Below are 18,688 nucleotides of genomic sequence, written 5' to 3'. Positions count from 1 at the left end.
CAGCCTTCCAGGTAGCTGGCACTACAAATGTGTACCACTATGCCCAGCTAATATTTTAATTTTTTTGTGGAGATGGGGTTTTGGTATGTTGCCTAGGCTGAGCAGTAATATTTTGAAAGGAATCTTTTTTTTTTTTTTTTTTTTTCTGAGCAACACGTCTCAACAATGCACTTAAAATATTCAGTATACCATGCTGTAAGCAGATGTGCTGTCATCCAGGCTTTGTTGTGCCATTTTTGGAGCACAGGCATAGTAGATCTAGCATAATTCTTAAGTGCTTAAAAATGGTTTTCAGAATGGTGAATGAGCATTGGCTTCAGCTGAAAGTCACCAGCTACATTAGTCTTTAACAAGAATCAGCCTGTCCGTTGAAGGTTTGAGGGCAGGCATTCACTTCTCTAGCTAGTAAAATCCTAGGTGGCCTCTTCTTCCACTAGAGGACTATTTTGTCTACATTGAAACCCTGTTGTTTAGTGCAGCCACCTTCATCACTTAGGTAGATCGTCTGGGAAACTTGTTGTAGTTTCTGTATCAGTATTTGATGCCTCATCTTGCACTTTTATGTTAATGGAAATGGGTTCTTAAATCTCTTGAGCCAGTCTGCTAGCTTCAAGCTTAACTTCTGTAGCTTCTTCACTTCTATTAGCTTTCATAGAATTGAAGAATTAGGACCTACCTCTGAATTAGGCTTTGGCTTTTTTTTGAGGCGGAGTCTCACTCAGTCGCCCAGGCTGGAGTGCAGTGGCGCGATCTCGGCTCACTGCAAGCTCTGTCTCCCAGGTTCCCGCCATTCTCCTGCCTCAGCCTCCCGAGTAGCTGGGACTACAGGCGCCCGCCGCCATGCCTAGCTAATTTTTTGCATTTTTAGTAGAGACGGGGTTTCACTGTGTTAGCCAGGATGGTCTCAATCTCCTGACCTCATGATCCACCCGCCTTGGCCTCCCAAAGTGCTGGGATTACAGGCATGAGCCACCGCTCCCGGCCAGGCTTTGGTTTTTAAGCGAATGTTGTGGCTGATTTGATCTATCCAAACCACTAAAACTTTGTCTGTATCAGCACTGAGACTGTTTGGCTTACTATTTGTGTGTTCACTGAAGTAGCATTTCTAATTTCCTTAAAGAACTTTTCCTTTGCATTTATACCTTGGCAGTTTGGTTTAAGAAGCCTACCTTTAGGCCTGTCTCAAGTTTCCATGTGCCCTCTCCTAAGTTTAATAATTTCTAACTTTTTATTTAAAGTGAGAGATATGCAAGTCTTCGTTTCACTTGAACATTTGGAGGCCATTGTAGGGTTATTCATTGGCCTAATTTCAATATTGTATCTCAGGGGATAGGGAGCCCCAAGGAGAGGAAGAGACAGAATGGCTGGTCAGCAGCAGTAAGAATATATACGACATTTATTAATTTCATTGTCTTATGGGCACGGTTTGTAGTGCCCCAAAACAATTAATAGTAACATCAAAGATCACTGATCAGGCGGGCGCGGTGGCTCACGCCTGTAATCCCAGCACTTTGGGAGGCCGAGGCAGGCGGATCACAAGGTCAGGAGATCGAGACCACGGTGAAACCTCCTCTCTACTACAAATACAAAAAAAAAAAAAAAAAAAAAAAAAAAAGCTGGGCGCCGTGGCGGGTGCCTGTAGTCCCAGCTACTCAGGAGGCTGAGGCGGGAGAATGGCATGATCCCGGGAGGCGGAGCTTGCAGTGAGCCAAGATCGCGCCACTGCACTCTAGCCTGAGGGACAGAGCGAGACTCCGTCTCAAAAAAAAAAAAAAAAAAAAAAAAAAAAAAAAAAAAGATCACTGATCACATATCTCCATAACATACAGTAGTAATGAAAAGGTTTGAAATAATTTTAGAAGTACCAAGATGTGACAAAGAGACAAGAAGTGAGCACATGATGGTGGGAAAATGGTGCTGATAGACTTGCTCCACACAGGGTTGCCACAAAGCTTTGATTTATTAAAAAATGCAACATATGCAAAGTGCAGTAAAGTGAAGCACAGTAAAATGAGGCATGCCTGTGGTTATTGTGTGCTCTTAAGGAAATTACTGTTACTATTTTTGAGACGGAGTCTCGGAGTCTCGCTCTGTCACCCAGGCTTGAGTGCAGTGGCGTGGTCTCTGCTTACTGCAACCTCACCTCCCAGGTTCAAGTGATGATTCTTCGACCTCAGCCTCCCGAGTAGCTGGGATTACAGGTGCTCGCCACCACGCCTGGCTAATTTTTTTGTATTTTTAGTACAGATGGGGTTTCACCATGTTGGCCAGGCTGGTTTCGAAACTCCCGACCTCAAGTGATTCATCCACCTTGGCCTCCCAAAGTGCTAGGATTACAGACGTGAGCCACTGTGCTCAGCCAAAAATGATAAGTGGTTAGTGAATCTCCTGTTGGTTCATGTACTTTTAAAAATTGTCTTCTGCTGGGCGCAGTGGCTGTAATCCCAGCCTTTGGGAGGCCAGGGTGGGTGGGTCACCTCAGGTCTGGAGTTCAAGACCAGCCTGGGCAAGATGGTGAAATCCTGTCTCTACTAAAAAAAAAAAAAAAAAAAAAAATTAGCTGGGCGTTGTGGCATGCACCTGTAATCCCAGCTACTCAGGAAGCTGAAGCAGGAGAACCTAAGAGGCGGAGGTTGCAGTGAACCAAGATCGTGTCATTGCACTCCAGCCCAGGCAACAAGAGCAAAACTCTGTCTCAAAAACAAAAACAAAAAAAAATCGTTGTCTTCCATGAAAAACAGCATGGATGATTTGTGAGGTCTAGTTTAAGCCTGCTTTGTTTGTAATTTCATGTTACTGCAGTGGTTATGATGGCCTGTATTCAAGAATGTTGAGTCTGTGGGTCATTTATCTTATAGCTGATTAATAGTGGGTTGGAAATAAGGTTGTGGAATTTCTGAATCCAAACCAGAATGCCGAGAGGATACTAGTAATAAGATAGTGTCCTCAGTAGCGCATGCCTGCAGTCCCAGCTACTCCGGAGACTGAGGTGGGAGGATTACTTGAGCTTGGGTGGGAGATCAAGGCTGCAGTGAGCCATGATGGTGCCACACTGCAGCCTGGACAGCAGAGCAAGACCTTGTCTCAAAAAAAAAAAAAAAAAAAAAAAAAGGTTTTAAAAAGTATCCTTAAAGATTGCTTTCCTTCAAGTGAATCTGCAAATTTTTTGGATTCTAGGACAGTGTGAGATGTTTAACTTCCCACAGTTACTTTGATAAGGTGTTATTAAGAGAATAGCCTCATTTCAGTTTTAACCTTGTTCTTGGAAGTTTATACCAAATTTTTGTTTGCTTGAAATTCATTCATTTCAGTCTGTACCCTTTGACTGAATTTCAGAAGAATTCTGATAAATGAAAACCAGTATGGTACTAATTATATTCTTTTTTTTTTTTTTTTTTTTTTTTTTTTTGAGATGGAGTCTCGCTCTGTCACCCAGGCTGTAGTGCAATGGCATGATCTTGGGTCACTGGGTTCAAGTGATGCCCCTGCCTCAGCCTCCTAAGTAGCTAGGATTACAAGTGTGTGCCACCATTCCTGGCTTTTTAGTAGAGCCGGGGTTTCACTATGTTGGTCAGGCTGGTCTCGAGCTCCTGACCTCAAGTGATCCACCTGCCTTGGCCTCCCAAAGTGCTGGGATTATAGGTGTGAGCCACTGCGCTCAGCCCTAATTACATTCTTTTAAAAACTTTATCTTAATTTTTTTCCCAGATGTTGATCATGTTAGCTAAGAAATTTGAGGTCCTGGAAAAATGTTTTAGGGGAAGCAAAAGGTTTGGTATGTGTGATTTGCTTTTGCTTGTCCTTCAGTTCTTAATTCAGGTGACGTGAGACTTTATAGAAGTCAAAATGCCAGAGTAAAAAGGTGGTTATTAAAAATAAAAAACCTCAAATGTCAAAATTAGGTTACTTAAAAGTCTGGTTCTACCATTTACTTTGAGTATTAAATTAGACAGTTGAGATTGTGTAAACACCTTTGAAAATGATGGTTACTAAAGGTCTGGAGGCTCTGGAGGTGATCCATAAAGCCACTCTTACTAGGTGCTTTCAGGATTTACAAGGCCTAAGTCCTTGTGATGGCACAGCTTAACTTTATTTTATTTTTAATTTTTTTTTTTTGAAATGGCTGTCTACCAGGCTGGAGTGTAGTGGTATGATCACGGCTCACTGCATCCTTGAACTTCTGGGCTCAGGTGATTCTCCCAGCTCAGCCTTCTGGGTACCTAAAACTTCAGTGGCTAATTTTTTTATTTTCTGTAGAGGGGTCTCAATATGTTGTTGCCCAGGCTGGCCTCTGAACTGCTGACCATCCTCCCGCTTTTGCCTTCCAAAGTGTTGGGATTACAGGCATGAGCCGCTGCACTTGCCAAAATAATTTTTTTTTTTTTTTTTGCGATGGAGTCTTGCTCTGTCACTCTGGCTATAGTGCAGTGAAGCCATCTTGGCTTACTGCAACCTCCGCCTCCCAGGTTCAAACGATTCTTGTGCCTCAGCTTCCCAAGTAGCTGAGATTACAGCCATGCACCACAACACCCAGCTGTTTTGTGTTTTTAGTAGAGACGGGGTTTTACCATGTTGGCCAGGCTGGTCTGGAACTCCTGACCTCAGGTGATCCACTCGCCTCAGCCTCGCAAAGTGTTGGGATTTGGGATTACAGGCATGAGCCACCGCACCCAGCCCAAAATGATCTTATATATGAATATCTGTAGCTTTTATTGTTCTAGTGTTCTGGTGTAGTCTGTTTTATTGTAGTAGTAACTGAGAGCTGGTAAGTTGAGACCAAAAAAGAAAAGAAAAGAAAAGAAAAAAAAAAAAAAACCAACCAAAATCATGCTTAAAACTGGTTCTTTTCCAAGGTTGCATTTTTGTTAAGATCTACTTAATAGTTGATTGGGTGATTTTTTAATGTAATTTAATTTAATTTTTATTTTTCTTTCTCTGGTCTGAGGGGTGATTGCTTCTACTGTATACCACTGTTAACGCCAGTGTTTAATTATACTTGTTCTGATCTGTGAAGTTTGGTAGGAAGGGAAGAAAGAGCTTTGGTTAGCTTTTCTAGATTCACAAGTTAGAAATTTCACTTAAGAGTTAGCTGTTCTTTTTATTTTAAAGGACAATTTGATAATGTCAGCATTTAAAAATCAAACTACTAGATACACTAGTTAAGTTCACTTCATAGTATCTTCTCTCAGGAAACGTGCCTGCATATGTGTACAAAGGAGAAGATACTAGGATATATATTGCTGTAGTTTCACACCACTCTGCCATTGTAATTGGTCAGGGGATGCTCTGCCTCCCCTATGAGAAATTGACCAGCTGTCTCAATAAATGTTATATATTATTATGTATTGTTAGAAAAGCAGGCTGCTGAACAATATTGTTTCTAGTTTAAAAATGCAAAGGAAAACTATTGTTTCTGTAGACATACAGTGTGTGTGTGTAAACTTTGTAAATAGTTTTAAAAGGATACACAGTCCCCGATTTTTCGACTTAATGATGGTGTGAAAGTGATAGACATTCAGTATACCCCTCAGTTTATGATGGGACTACATCCCTACATCCAGATAAGTGTATCATAAATTGAAAGCATTGTAAGCTGAAAACACACTTTTGACTTGATTGTATTTACAATAGGATTATCTGGATGCAGCTGTGTTACAAATTGAGGAGCATCTGTACATCAGGATTTTATTGGTAACTGTGCCCAAAGGGGTTGGGATTGTGCAGGGTGCTCAAAGGGAACATTTCATTTTATCTGTGCCAAATTTTTTTACAAGAATGTATTACTAATTTGTATAGTTTAAAAAATAGATGTGTTTATCGTTGTGATTTGCCTAAATTGAAATAACAGCAACAAATAGCATTTAGACTTAATTTTCCTTCATGATTTGAATAGAAATTTTGAGTCACTTGTAGTAAGGCAGTCCTGAAAGTCAATTTTTTATTATTCATACAGAGGAGAGCCTTGCAGGTAAACAGATGTTCACAGATGTATATTAACATTTAACTTCTGATAGATTTAAATGTGAAAATTACATCATGGCAAGATGTACATGGTATATAACCATCTGTTTTCTTATGTCATGCCCTTTTAAAACTTCTGAATAACTTTGGCAAGTTTCTTCTCAGTGTAGGACTTATTTCATTCAGTTATTTTCATTAATATATGATAGGTGCTGAAAAAACACTAGATATGGTATTAATGCCAGACAGACTTGGTAATGGAATATGCCTAGTGAATTTGTGTTTTTTCGTGATAATTAATGGGAAGCTGGAATTACCCTGGAGAGAAAAATTTCAAAATGAAGTAGGATTTGATAATAATGGGTTGTACATATTTCTTAATAGATATCTCAGGCCGTTGTAGTGGCTAATGCCTATAATCCAGCACTTTGGGAGGCAGAGGCGGGCAAATCATTTAAGCTCAGGAGTTCGAGGCCAGCCTGGACAACATGGTGAAACCTCACCTCTACAAAAAATACAAAATAGGCATAATGGTGCATACCTGTGGTCCCAGTTATTCGTGGAGACTGAGGCAGGAGGATCGTTTGAACCTGGAAGGTAGAGGTTATAGTGAGCTGAGATCACGCTACTGTACTGCAGCCTGGTCTTGAACTCCTGGGCTCAAGCCGTCCACCCTCCTTAGCCTCCCAAAGTGCTGGGATTACAAGCATGAGCCACAGTGTAAATTGAAAAAAGGACAGTGGAAATTTCTTCTAAACTCAGTAAAATGTTAGGTCACTTTAGGGATGTCACTAGTTGGTAGGCATCCTGAAATAGGCTCTCAAAAATGTTTGAAGACTTGAAAATAGTGGTTCTTAAACTTGGTTGCACACTGGGGAAAGGAAGGGTTGGGGTGTTTAAAAATTATTGATGGTTTGATTCCACTCTCCACAATTCTTACTTGATTAATTAGGGGAAGGGATGGGAGTTGGTGTTTTTGTTTTTGTTTTCAGACAGAGTCTTGATCTGTCACCTAGGCTGGAGTGCAGTGATGAGATCTTGGCTCACTACAACCTCCACCTCCCAGGTTTAAGCAGTTCTCCTGCCTCAGCCTCCCAGGTAGCTGGTACTACAGTCATGCAGCTCCATGCCTGGCTAATTTTTTTTGTATTTTTAGTGGAGACGGGGTTTCACCATGATGGCCAGGCTGGCCTCAAACTCCTGACCTCAAGTGATCCGCCCACCTCGGCCTCCTAAAGTGTTGGGATTACAGGTGTGAGCCACTGGGTCTGGTTGGGCAATGGGATTTTTGATGTGCAGCTAAGATTACATTACCAATGCCTTGAACCCAGTCCTTGTCATCTGTGGTTGTCATGGCTCGTTAGCAATAATTCTCTGGTAATTTGTTTTGGTATCTTATGTAAAGTGGTCTCTCCCAGTTACCCTTTCCCTTTCCTTTGTGACACTTAATACAGTGTACTTTTGGCTTGGTTACTTGTTTGTGGTCCTTCTTCCCTCTACTGTAGTGGGAATGAGCCATCTTGTTCACCACTATATGTCCAGTTGCTAGCACGGGGCTTGGTACATAGTAGTCACTCAGATGGCTGAGCAAATGATTTTCTCACAGGCATGGGCCACGGTGCCTGGCCAAAAACATGTTTTTAAAAAGTCAAACAGGGCTGAGGTGAGGTAGCTTATGCATGTAATCCCAAGCCTTGGGAGGATGAGGCTGGAGGATCACTTGAACCCCCCAGGAGTTCGAGAACACCTGTGCAACGTGGTGAGACCCCATCTCTATAGAGAGGTTTGTGAAAATTAGCTAGCCATGGTGGCGTGTCCCTGTGGTCCCCGCTACTGAGGTGGGAAGATTCCCTGAGCCAAGAAGATCCAGGCTATAGTGAGCTGTGATCATACCACTGCACTCCAGCCTGGGTGACAAAATGAGACCCTGTCTCAAAAAAAAGGAATCTTTGAATGCTGTATTGTAGTTAGAACTCTAAAGGTAAGGAAGTAGGTACCTGAATGTCTTGTTGCATTTTCATTGATTTTACGTGGCTGCTAACAATTAGTATTTAATTAGATGGCAATTTGATAGGTTTTTAAAAAAACTCCTGGTATTGATGATAGGAATGCACATTTTTTTCTAGGTAACAGGGTGAGATAGCTAATGGATTATAATCGTATCTCGCTTATTTTAATGGGATCATAAATGCCTGCAATTTTATCTTAGACTGAGTCTGCCCCTTAAGTTACATTAAGTGTAAGTAAACAAATCTTTGTTAATATTGTTTAATGCCAAATGTATTGCCTTATTTTTGTCTCCCATCTGTAGGCTAAAGAAATCCTGACAAAAGAATCCAACGTGCAAGAGGTTCGATGTCCAGTCACTGTCTGTGGAGATGTGCATGGGCAATTTCATGATCTCATGGAACTGTTTAGAATTGGTGGCAAATCACCAGATACAAATTACTTGTTTATGGGAGATTATGTTGACAGAGGATATTATTCAGTTGAAACAGTTACACTGCTTGTAGCTCTTAAGGTAATTTCAGTTTTATGTTGGGGCTTGTTGAAATGGGTAAGACAGTCGTCTTGAATATTTTTTTCCCAATTATTTTCTCTATCTGAATGTTAAATAAAACAAAATTCCACATTTGGGAATGCATATGTTCAGGTTTCAGACTTATAAATCATAGGCGTCTGCATTCTGAGTAAGGGGATGGTACAGAATCAAAACAAAAGGAAAAGAATAAATGCGTCAGTCAAATTGTTTGAAAAAATAGGCTGGGTGTGATGGCTTACGCCTGTAATCCCAGCACTTTGGGACGCTGAGACAGGCGGATCACCTGAGGTCAGGAGTTCGAGACCAGCCTGGAGAACATAGTGAAGCCCCCATCTCTACTAAAAGTACAGAAAACTAGCCGGGGGTGGTGGCGGGTGCCTGTAATCCCAGCTACTCTGGAGGCTGAGGCAGGAGAATTGCTTGAACCTAGGAGGCAGAGGTTGCAGTGAGCTGAGATTGCGCCACTGCACGCCAGCCTGGACAACAGAGCAAGACTGTGTCTCAAAAAAAAAAAAAGAAAAGAAAAATGTTAGAGGGCTGGTCAGATATTTTAGTTCAGTAAATTGGGGTATGGAGAGATAATATAATTAGGTTTGTGTTTTTAGATACTTTTGAAGTATTATAAATGTATAAACATACCAAATGTCAAAATGTTTACATCAGCTGGTCACGGTGACTCGTGGCTGTAATCCCTGGTCACGGTGACTTGTGGCTGTAATCCCAGCACTTTGGGAGGACAGGACAAGGTGGGCGTATTGCTTGAGTCCAAGAGTTTGAGATCAGCCTGGGTAACATAGTGAGACCTTGTCTACAAAAAAATAGTAATTATAATTAACCAAGTGTGGTGGCACAGGCCTGTAGTCCCAGCTACTCAGGAGGCTGAGATGGGGAGAGTTGCTTGAACCCAGGAGGTCGTGGCTGCAATGAGACTTGATCTTGCCACCCTACACTGTAGCTTGGGTGATGGTGAGACCCTGTCTCAAAAAAAAAAAAAAAAAAACTGAGGAAGAATCTTGTTCAAGTAAAAAAGATTTTTCTGAGGAAGAAATTCAAGAAAACATTTGCTGTAAATATTTAACAGTGACTATGTATGTTATGGTTTATCTCAGTTGAATAGTTTCCAGCCATTAACCATGACGGTAATAATCTAGAATAGGCTGGGTGCAGTGGTTCACACCTGTTATCTCAACACTTTGGGAGGCTGGGGAAGGTGGAGAGAATCGGGGAAGGTGGAGAGAATCACTTGAGTCCAGGAGTTCAAGAACAGCCTGGTCAACATAGACCCCATCTCTACAAAAAGTTAAAAAAAAAAAACAAAAAAACCAGGTACAGTGGTGTACGCTTGTAGTCTCAGCTACTCAGGAAGCTGAGGTGGGAGGATCACTCGAACCTGGGAGGTCAAGGCTACAGTGAGCCATGGTGTACCACTGCACTCCAGCCGTGTGACAGAGCAAGACCCCTGTGTCTTTAAAAAACAAAACTCTAGAACAATAGAAATGATAACTGAAAAAGCAAGTTCCAAAATTACATGCATTACATGCCAGTTGTAGCTTTGCAAAATGTACCGATGATGATCTGAACATGAAGCAAAGCATGGTAAATAGCTGTTAGGGTGGCAGGCTTCCGCCTTTCCCTTTAAATAAATTGTTTGACTCTACCTTTACCTAAAAATCTTGGGGAGATTTTTAAAAGAAATTTTCCTAGGCAACAGACACATTTTTATTGAATAATATTCAAAATGATAAAATGACTGTCACACACTTTCCTAATATTAGAGAAGCAGTGAGATGTGGTTTTAGCATGAGCTGAATTTTCATGATTAATATCTGAATTGTGTAAAATGCTACAAAATATTTTTGGAGGTGGTTATTTTCTGCAGCTGTAAAGTGAAGGAGTTGGACTAGATGGTGGAAGGTTTCTGCGGTGAGTCCAAATGCTATGAAAAGAGCTAACCTGTGCTAAAAATAAAAACCCAGGATTAATCCAGTGATCAAAGAGGAATGAGTGTGCTACCTTTAAGAGTTTATGCAAGCAGCCTGGGCAACCTAGTGAGACCTCATCTCTTCAGAAAACAATTTTAGCCAGACATGGTGCCATGTGCTGTAGTCCTAGCCACTCTGGAGGCTGAGGTGGGAAGATTGCTTGAGCCTAGGAATTTGAGGCTGTGGTGAGCTACACCAGTGCGGTTGAACCTGGATGACAGAGTGAGACCCTATGGGGGGGGGGGGGGGGAACTTACTCATGGAGGTGTAATGGGCTGAATTGTAGCCCCCAAAATTCATTTGTCTAAGTCCTAACCCACAGCACCTCAGAATGTGACTGTATTTGGACAGGTAATTAAGGTAAAGTGGTGGGGTCACATGGTTGGACCCTAATCCAGTGTAAGTGGTATCCTTATTAGAGATTAGGACACAAATGGGGAGAAGATGAGCATCCATAAATCAAGGAGAGAGGCCTTCAGAAGAAACCAGCTCTGCTGACATCTTGATCTTGGACTTCTGCCTCTGAAACTGTGAGGAAGTAAATTTCTGTTGTTTAAGCTGCCTGTTCTTTGATGCTTTGTTGCGGCAGCCTTAGCAAAAGAATACCGGGGGAGAGGATGTTTCTTTCAGTAAATGGTGCTGAAGCAAATGGATCAGAATGTATCGTAGATCTAAATGTAAGAGCTAAAGCTACATAACTTCTAGAATAAAAAACCAGAAAATCTTTGTCAGGTTAGGTAAAGATTGTTAGATATAACAAAAGCACAATCCATAAAAAATTGAAAAACTGGACTTTATCAAAATTAAGATTCTGTTTCTTCAAAAGATGATACCAGAAAAGAAGTACTTGTATTCAGATATTAGAAAACAAAAGCAAACAAACAAACAAAAAAAAACAACTTTTATAGCTCAGTAACGAGACAGATAATTGTTAAATGGAGAAAATATTTGAATAGATACTTTACCCAAGAAGATGATACATGAGTGGTCAGTGAGCACATGAAAAGCTGCTTCATATCAATTGTAATCAGGGAAATGCAAATTAAAGTAGCTGAGATACTACTTCACACCTGTTAGAATGGTTGTAATCAGTAAGGTTGATAATACCAAGTGTTGGTTAATACTGGAGATTAAACTCTTCATGCGTTGCTGGTGGGGATATAACATGGTCTAGCTACTTTGAAAAACAACTTGACGGTTTCTCAAAAAGTTAAACATTACCACGTGATCCAACAATTATATTCCTAGGAAACTTCCCAAGAGAAATGAAAGCATATGTCCACAGAAAAACTTCCACGCATATGATTATGGCAACATTATTCATAGTAGCCAAAAACCTCAGTAACATAATTACCAGTTCATCTTACCTGTGAATGGAGAAACAAAAAATGGTATAGGCATACAGTGAAGGACTGTGCAACTGTGAAAAGGAACAAACCACTGATCTATGCCATTACATGGGTGAGCCTCAAAAATATTCTAGGTGATATTTAGCCAAAAGACTACATTTTGTATTCCATTTATATGACATTTCTAGAAAAGACAAACTCAAGACAGAAAGTAAATCAGTGGTTGCCAGGAGCTAGAGTGGGAGTGGAGAGTGACTACATTAGGGATCTTTTTGGGATAATGGAAAGGTTCTAAAACTGGATTGTGGTGATTATTGCATAACTATAAATTTGTGAAAAATTATTGAACTGTAAAGTAATTTATGTGGTTTTGTATGCCATTGATGATGTTTGGTATAAAGTTGGTGGTAGGCCGGGTGCGGTGGCTCAAGCCTGTAATCCCAGCACTTTGGGAGGCCGAGATGGGCGCATCACGAGGTCAGGAGATCGAGACCATCCTGGCTAACATGGTGAAACCCTGTCTCTACTAAAAAATACAAAAAACTAGCCGGGCGAGGTGGCGGGCGCCTGTAGTCCCAGCTACTCAGGAGGCTGAGGCAGGAGAATGGTGTAAACCCGGGAGGCGGAGCTTGCAGTGAGCTGGGATCCGGCCACTGCACTCCAGCCTGGGTGACAGAGCGAGACTCCGTCTCCAAAAAAAAAAAAAAAAAGTTGGTGGTAGAGGGAGTTGGATTTTAGTTGAGATGATGTGGGCAAACATCCCATGGGCATTTAAACACTTTGTGTAGCACTGTGGTTTTGGTTCAGTATGATATGAGGGTGTGTGCTGTTTTTTCAACAAAATTGTAACTCTGCATTTTTTTTCTGTAGAAAGTTTCTTGAATTTTCATTGGTTTTTGAAAGACCTAGTTGTTTATGTTTTGCATTTTGTTGTTTTAGGTTCGTTACCGTGAGCGCATCACCATTCTTCGAGGGAATCATGAGAGCAGACAGATCACACAAGTTTATGGTTTCTATGATGAGTGTTTAAGAAAATACGGAAATGCAAATGTATGGAAATATTTTACAGATCTTTTTGACTATCTTCCTCTCACTGCCTTGGTGGATGGGCAGGTATGTGGATCTAAAACTCATTGCTGATTATTTCAGAGAATCAACTTCCTTTAATGTTCAGGTGCTCCTGACTCTTTCCACTGTTATACCTCTTTAGGGATATTTTTTAGTAGATATTGATAGCATTCATTCAAATTTTAAAAAATTAATTTGACAAATGTGTCCGACTTTTTAAAAGTGCATTATTCTTTATATCAGGCACTGAACTGTATGATGGGATCACAAGGGTGGATGATGTAGCCCATTTATTCTCTCAGACTTTTTGGAAAGTCTGGGAGATGTAAGCAACTAATTATTGTGCACACAAAAGAACTTATAATAAAATTTTATGAGTACAAAGATACTAGTCTCTGGCAGGGGGCAGGAGTGATATCCAAAAAGTTTTCTCAAAGGAGCTATTTGAGGTGGAGTCTGGGTGTGACAGTGATGTTCTATTAGGAAGAATGGGAGTGTACTCAATAGTTTAGAGTGGGCTGGAGCAAAGCTGAATCCTGCAAAGTCAAGCCTCGTTCAGGCAGAGCACAGAAACACCAGAGGGGCCAAGTGATGGGGGTGTCCAGCTCATTTTTAAAAAATTTTTATAGCGACACAGGGTGTTGCTGTGTTGCTCAGGCTGGTCTCAAACTCCTGACCTCAAGCAGTCCTCCTGCCTCAGCTTCCCCAAGTGCTGGGGTTACAGGCATGAGCCACTGTGCCCAGCCAAGAATGTTCACAAATTTTTTAGGTGAGGTTAACCTTTTAAACCACTCTTTCCAGATCTTCTGTCTACATGGTGGTCTCTCGCCATCTATAGATACACTGGATCATATCAGAGCACTTGATCGCCTACAGGAAGTTCCCCATGAGGTATGACTTATTTGATAAAATCTTTCCAAAAAACTTACTAGGGAGTGGAGAGGTTTAATTATAAGTTCATTAGATACATTCTCTCTTACAATTCTCAAAAACAACTTGAGGTGTGAACACTCCTGTCTGCCCTATTGTTCAGAAGAAGCTGACGTTAAGAAACCTGCCAAGATCACAACAGCTGTAGAGCTGGGCTTATTAGGACCTAGGTTGTCTGTCTTAGACTCTGAAATTTGTATAGGCAGATTAATTAGGGCATGTTGCTGCTGGGCCCCATGGATGTCAGCTGTGTCTCATAAAGTCTACTGGAAAATACATCTTACTTGATGCAGATGTTTGACTTCAACTGCACAATCTATTAGCGTTGTCCACAAACATCACTCAAAGAGGGTGACTTAGGGTGCTGCTTCTGATGAATTACTCAAATAATGTGTTAACCATGTTTGTAAAAGGCATTTTATAACTTGAAGTTATTTTTTAGGGTCCAATGTGTGACTTGCTGTGGTCAGATCCAGATGACCGTGGTGGTTGGGGAATATCTCCTCGAGGAGCTGGTTACACCTTTGGGCAAGATATTTCAGAGACATTTAATCATGCCAATGGCCTCACGTTGGTGTCAAGAGCTCACCAGCTAGTGATGGAGGTATGCTTCTATTCTTTGAAATATGACTTGTTTTTTAATGAACTTAAGGAAAGAAGATATTAGGGAGTTTTAAATTAATGACATTTGTGAGAAATTCCATCTATTCCTTCTGATGAGTTTACCATTATAGCCTGAGCCTTTTCAGTAGATGCACACTACTAGAATTAAAAGCTCAAGTTGTTGATTACAATGAATCCATTAACATTTTTCCAGAGAAATCTGAATGATTAGGAAGTACTTGGGATTTAAGAGTGGGAAAGTAAGATGTAGGGAGTTGGGGTGTGTATATAATATTTTATGATCCCAATGTCATTTCATATATTTAACATGTATGTATGTAGGAGAGACTGGAAAGAAATATACCAAAATGTTCTAAGTGGTCCTTTGGATGGTAGGATTATAGGTGATTTGAAAGAAGGGAAAGAGGCAAAGGTTCTTGACATGCACACTGATTAGCATGTTTTTAAAATAAGGTCCTAATTAGATTAATACTAGTACAACTCTGTGGTTATCAATAAAATCTGACTTTGCTAAAGATAAATTTGTGAACAATACTAAACAAAAAGTAACAAAAGTAGCTCATGCATTCAGATGGATGGATTTTGAGGAAACAAGGCTGGAGATCCTAGAGGCATACCGCGTTTGTTCCTGGGCAGTGAACAACTTACAGGCCTTTACCTGTAACTGACAAAATTGGTAAGGTTCTGGTCTCCAGGATTAGGTATCTACTTCTCTAGGGAATGGCCGCTTAAATACTCATTCTTAAATCATGTTTTAAGACCACTGCAATAGAAGAGGCTAATGAGACACTATCATTTGCAAGGCAGATACATGAGAAGCAGTTCATTCTTTGGTGGTCGCCGCTGTTTGTTAAAGGCTTTTTTTTTCTTTCTTTTTAGTACTAAAAGCAAGTTTTGTAATGAGGGGGAAAACAAATACATACATATCTTACAGGTTGTATGAAGTATAGCAAATTATTAAGTCATCCAGAAAAAAAGCATTAACATTTCTTAAGCCCCTTTGGCAGGGGTGGGAATGAGTAGAGATTTTTTTCTCTCTTGAGTGAAGTAGCATTTAGTTGAATTGAGGGAGTAAAGTAAGATTTTTCCTCATTTTCCTTGTAGGGATATAACTGGTGCCATGACCGGAATGTAGTAACGATTTTCAGTGCTCCAAACTATTGTTATCGTTGTGGTAACCAAGCTGCAATCATGGAACTTGATGATACTCTAAAATACTCTTTGTAAGTATTTCTACTTGAACATTTTATTGCATTACTGAATATGTAGGTTTTTGGTTTATTTATTTTGAGAGAGAGGGTGTCACTATATTGCCCAGTCTTACCTCGAACTCCTAGGCTGAAGTGATCTTTCACCTTGGCCTCCCAGAGTGTTGGCGTTACAAGTATAAGATACAGTGCCGGCCGGGCACGGTGGCTCAGGCCTGGAATCCCAGCACTTTGGGAGGCCAAAGCGGGCGGATCACAAAGTCAGGAGATCGAGACCATCCCGGCTAACATAGTGAAACCCCGTCTCTGCTAAAAATACAGAAAATTAGCCAGGCGTGGTGGTGGGTGCCTGTAGCCCCAGCTACTCAGGAGGCTGAGGCGGGAGAATGGTGTGAACTTGCAGTGAGCCGAGATCGCACAACTGCACTCCAGACTGGGCTACAGAGCGAGAGTCTGTCTCAAAAAAAAAAAAGATAACAGTGCCCAGCCTGAATACATAGTTAAATGTGAGGTTTAAGAGTTTAAGGGGGCCAGGCACAGTGGCTCACGCCTGTAATCCGAGCACTTTGGGAGTCTCAGGCGGGTGGATCACCTGAGGTCAGGAGTTCGAGATAAGCCTGACCAACATGGTGAAACCCCGTCTCTACTAAAATACAAAAATTAGCCCAACGTGGTGGCGCATGCCTGTAATCCTAGCTACTTAGGAGGCTGAGGCAGGAGAATCGCTTGAACCTGGAAGGCAGAGGTTGCAGTGAGCCAAGATACTGCAACTGCACTCCAGCCTGGGCAACAGAGCGAGACTTCATATGGAAAAAGAGTTTATTAAGGGATTATGCTATGTTAGATTCCAACTTTTAAGTTTTTGAATGGACCTACATTGAAACACACCCACAGGAACTTATTATATATAGATCCTAGTGTAAATTACTAGGTTTTTCACTTTTAAAACCATGTTTTGTGTTTTTTTGTTGTTTGTTTTTTCTTTTTTTTTTTCTTTTTTTTTTTTTTTGAGACGGAGTCTCGCTCTGTCCCCCAGGCTGGAGTGCAATGGCGCGATCTCAGCTCACTGCAAGCTTCGCCTCCTGAGTTCACGCCATTCTCCTGCCTCAGCTTCCTGAGTGGCTGGGACCACAGGCGCCCGCCACTGTGCCCGGCTAATTTTTTTGTGTTTTTTTGGTAGAGATGGGGTTTCACCGTGTTAGCCAGGATGGTCTCAATCTCCTGTTCTCATTATCCTCCCGCCTCGTCTTCCCAAAGTGCTGGGATTATAGGCGTGAGCCACCACGCCCCGCCAAACATGTTTTTCTTGTTTGAAATTTCAGTCAAGGTAAAAACCATGTTTTTATAAAAGCATAGTCTCTGTGGCTGAATTGGCCTTGACTCTTTCAAGGGGAGTACGGTTAACAGACCATTATCGTTAGGGTTCTGTTACATTAAGACAAGCTGAAATTGGATAGGAAGTGTAAAGTTTGGAAGACTCATGTTCTTGGTTTTGATTGTCAGTACATGGAGGTCTTGGAACATAAACCGTGAATCTGTCTTGTTTTTCAGCTTGCAGTTTGACCCAGCACCTCGTAGAGGCGAGCCCCATGTTACTCGTCGCACCCCAGACTACTTCCTGTAATGAAATTTTAAACTTGTACAGTATTGCCATGAACCATATATCGACCTAATGGAAATGGGAAGAGCAACAGTAACTCCAAAGTGTCAGAAAATAGTTAACATTCAAAAAACTTGTTTTCACATGGACCAAAAGATGTGCCATATAAAAATACAAAGCCTCTTGTCATCAACAGCCGTGACCACTTTAGAATGAACCAGTTCATTGCATGCTGAAGCGACATTGTTGGTCAAGAAACCAGTTTCTGGCATAGCGCTATTTGTAGTTACTTTTGCTTTCTCTGAGAGACTGCAGATAATAAGATGTAAACATTAACACCTCGTGAATACAATTTAACTTCCATTTAGCTATAGCTTTACTCAGCATGACTGTAGATAAGGATAGCAGCAAACAATCATTGGAGCTTAATGAACATTTTTAAAAATAAGTACCAAGGCCTCCCTTCTACTTGTGAGTTTTGAAATCGTTCTTTTTATTTTCAGGGATACCGTTTAATTTAATTATATGATTTGTCTGCACTCAGTTTATTCCCTACTCAAATCTCAGCCCCATGTTGTCCTTTGTTATTGTCAGAACCTGGTGAGTTGTTTTGAACAGAACTGTTTTTCCCCCTTCCTGTAAGACGATGTGACTGCACAAGAGCACTGCAGTGTTTTTCATAATAAACTTGTGAACTAAGAACTGAGAAGGTCAAATTTTAATTGTATCAATGGGCAAGACTGGTGCTGTTTATTAAAAAAGTTAAATCAATTGAGTAAATTTTAGAATTTGTAGACTTATAGGTAAAATAAAAATCAAGGGCACTACATAACCTCTGGTAACTCCTTGACATTCTTCAGATTAACTTCAGGATTTATTTGTATTTCACATATTAAAATTTGTCACATTGTTGGTGTGCACTTTGTGGGTTCTTCCTGCATATTAACTTGTTTGTAAGAAAGGAAATCTGTGCTGCTTCAGTAAGACTTAATTGTAAAACCATATAACTTGAGATTTAAGTCTTTGGGTTTTGTTTTAATAAAACAGCATGTTTTCAGGTAGAGCTTAACAAACTAATGATGTGTTTACTTAGTGCAGTTTCTGGTTATGAATATTATATTGCTATGTATATTATATGGACTCTTTAAAATGATTGACAGATTGGCAAATTCTTAAATCTTTGTACATTGTTGAGTCATATGTTCTTAGAGTTAAATTTGTCTCCGATAAGAAAGTGTTAAAGCATTAGCCTGTGTCAAGTTCTTTGAGTGATACTAGTGAAACCAAATAGAAAACTATTGTTGGATCATGGTTTAGTCTTATGTACGTTCACCTGAAGACAAAAATGGTACTTAAAGTGGCAGTGTTCAACATTTGAGTTTTTCCACCCTTTCATCCTTCAAATAGGATTAGATGTTAAAAAA

The 18,688-nt window shown here is 40.6% G+C and overlaps 1 protein-coding gene across 1 annotated transcript in view; it reads left to right on the top strand.

The window, feature by feature from the left end:
• PPP2CA (protein phosphatase 2 catalytic subunit alpha) overlaps nt 1-18,333 on the top strand; it is a 31,973-nt gene extending 13,640 nt beyond the window's left edge. Inside the window, exons 2-7 of the mRNA XM_010359948.2 lie at nt 8,273-8,482; nt 12,774-12,947; nt 13,704-13,793; nt 14,275-14,436; nt 15,561-15,679; nt 17,216-18,333. Of these exons, the coding sequence (XP_010358250.1) occupies nt 8,273-8,482; nt 12,774-12,947; nt 13,704-13,793; nt 14,275-14,436; nt 15,561-15,679; nt 17,216-17,288 (828 nt within the window). The 3' untranslated portion in view covers nt 17,289-18,333. The remainder of the gene's footprint in view (nt 1-8,272; nt 8,483-12,773; nt 12,948-13,703; nt 13,794-14,274; nt 14,437-15,560; nt 15,680-17,215) is intronic.
• Nucleotides 18,334-18,688: the final 355 nt, after the last annotated feature.

This window comes from Rhinopithecus roxellana, chromosome 3 (genome assembly GCF_007565055.1).
Source record: "Rhinopithecus roxellana isolate Shanxi Qingling chromosome 3, ASM756505v1, whole genome shotgun sequence".
Taxonomy (NCBI): Eukaryota; Metazoa; Chordata; class Mammalia; order Primates; family Cercopithecidae; genus Rhinopithecus; species Rhinopithecus roxellana.
The sequence above is the reverse complement of the archived record's forward strand: the minus strand, read 5'-3'. Positions and strand labels throughout refer to the sequence as shown.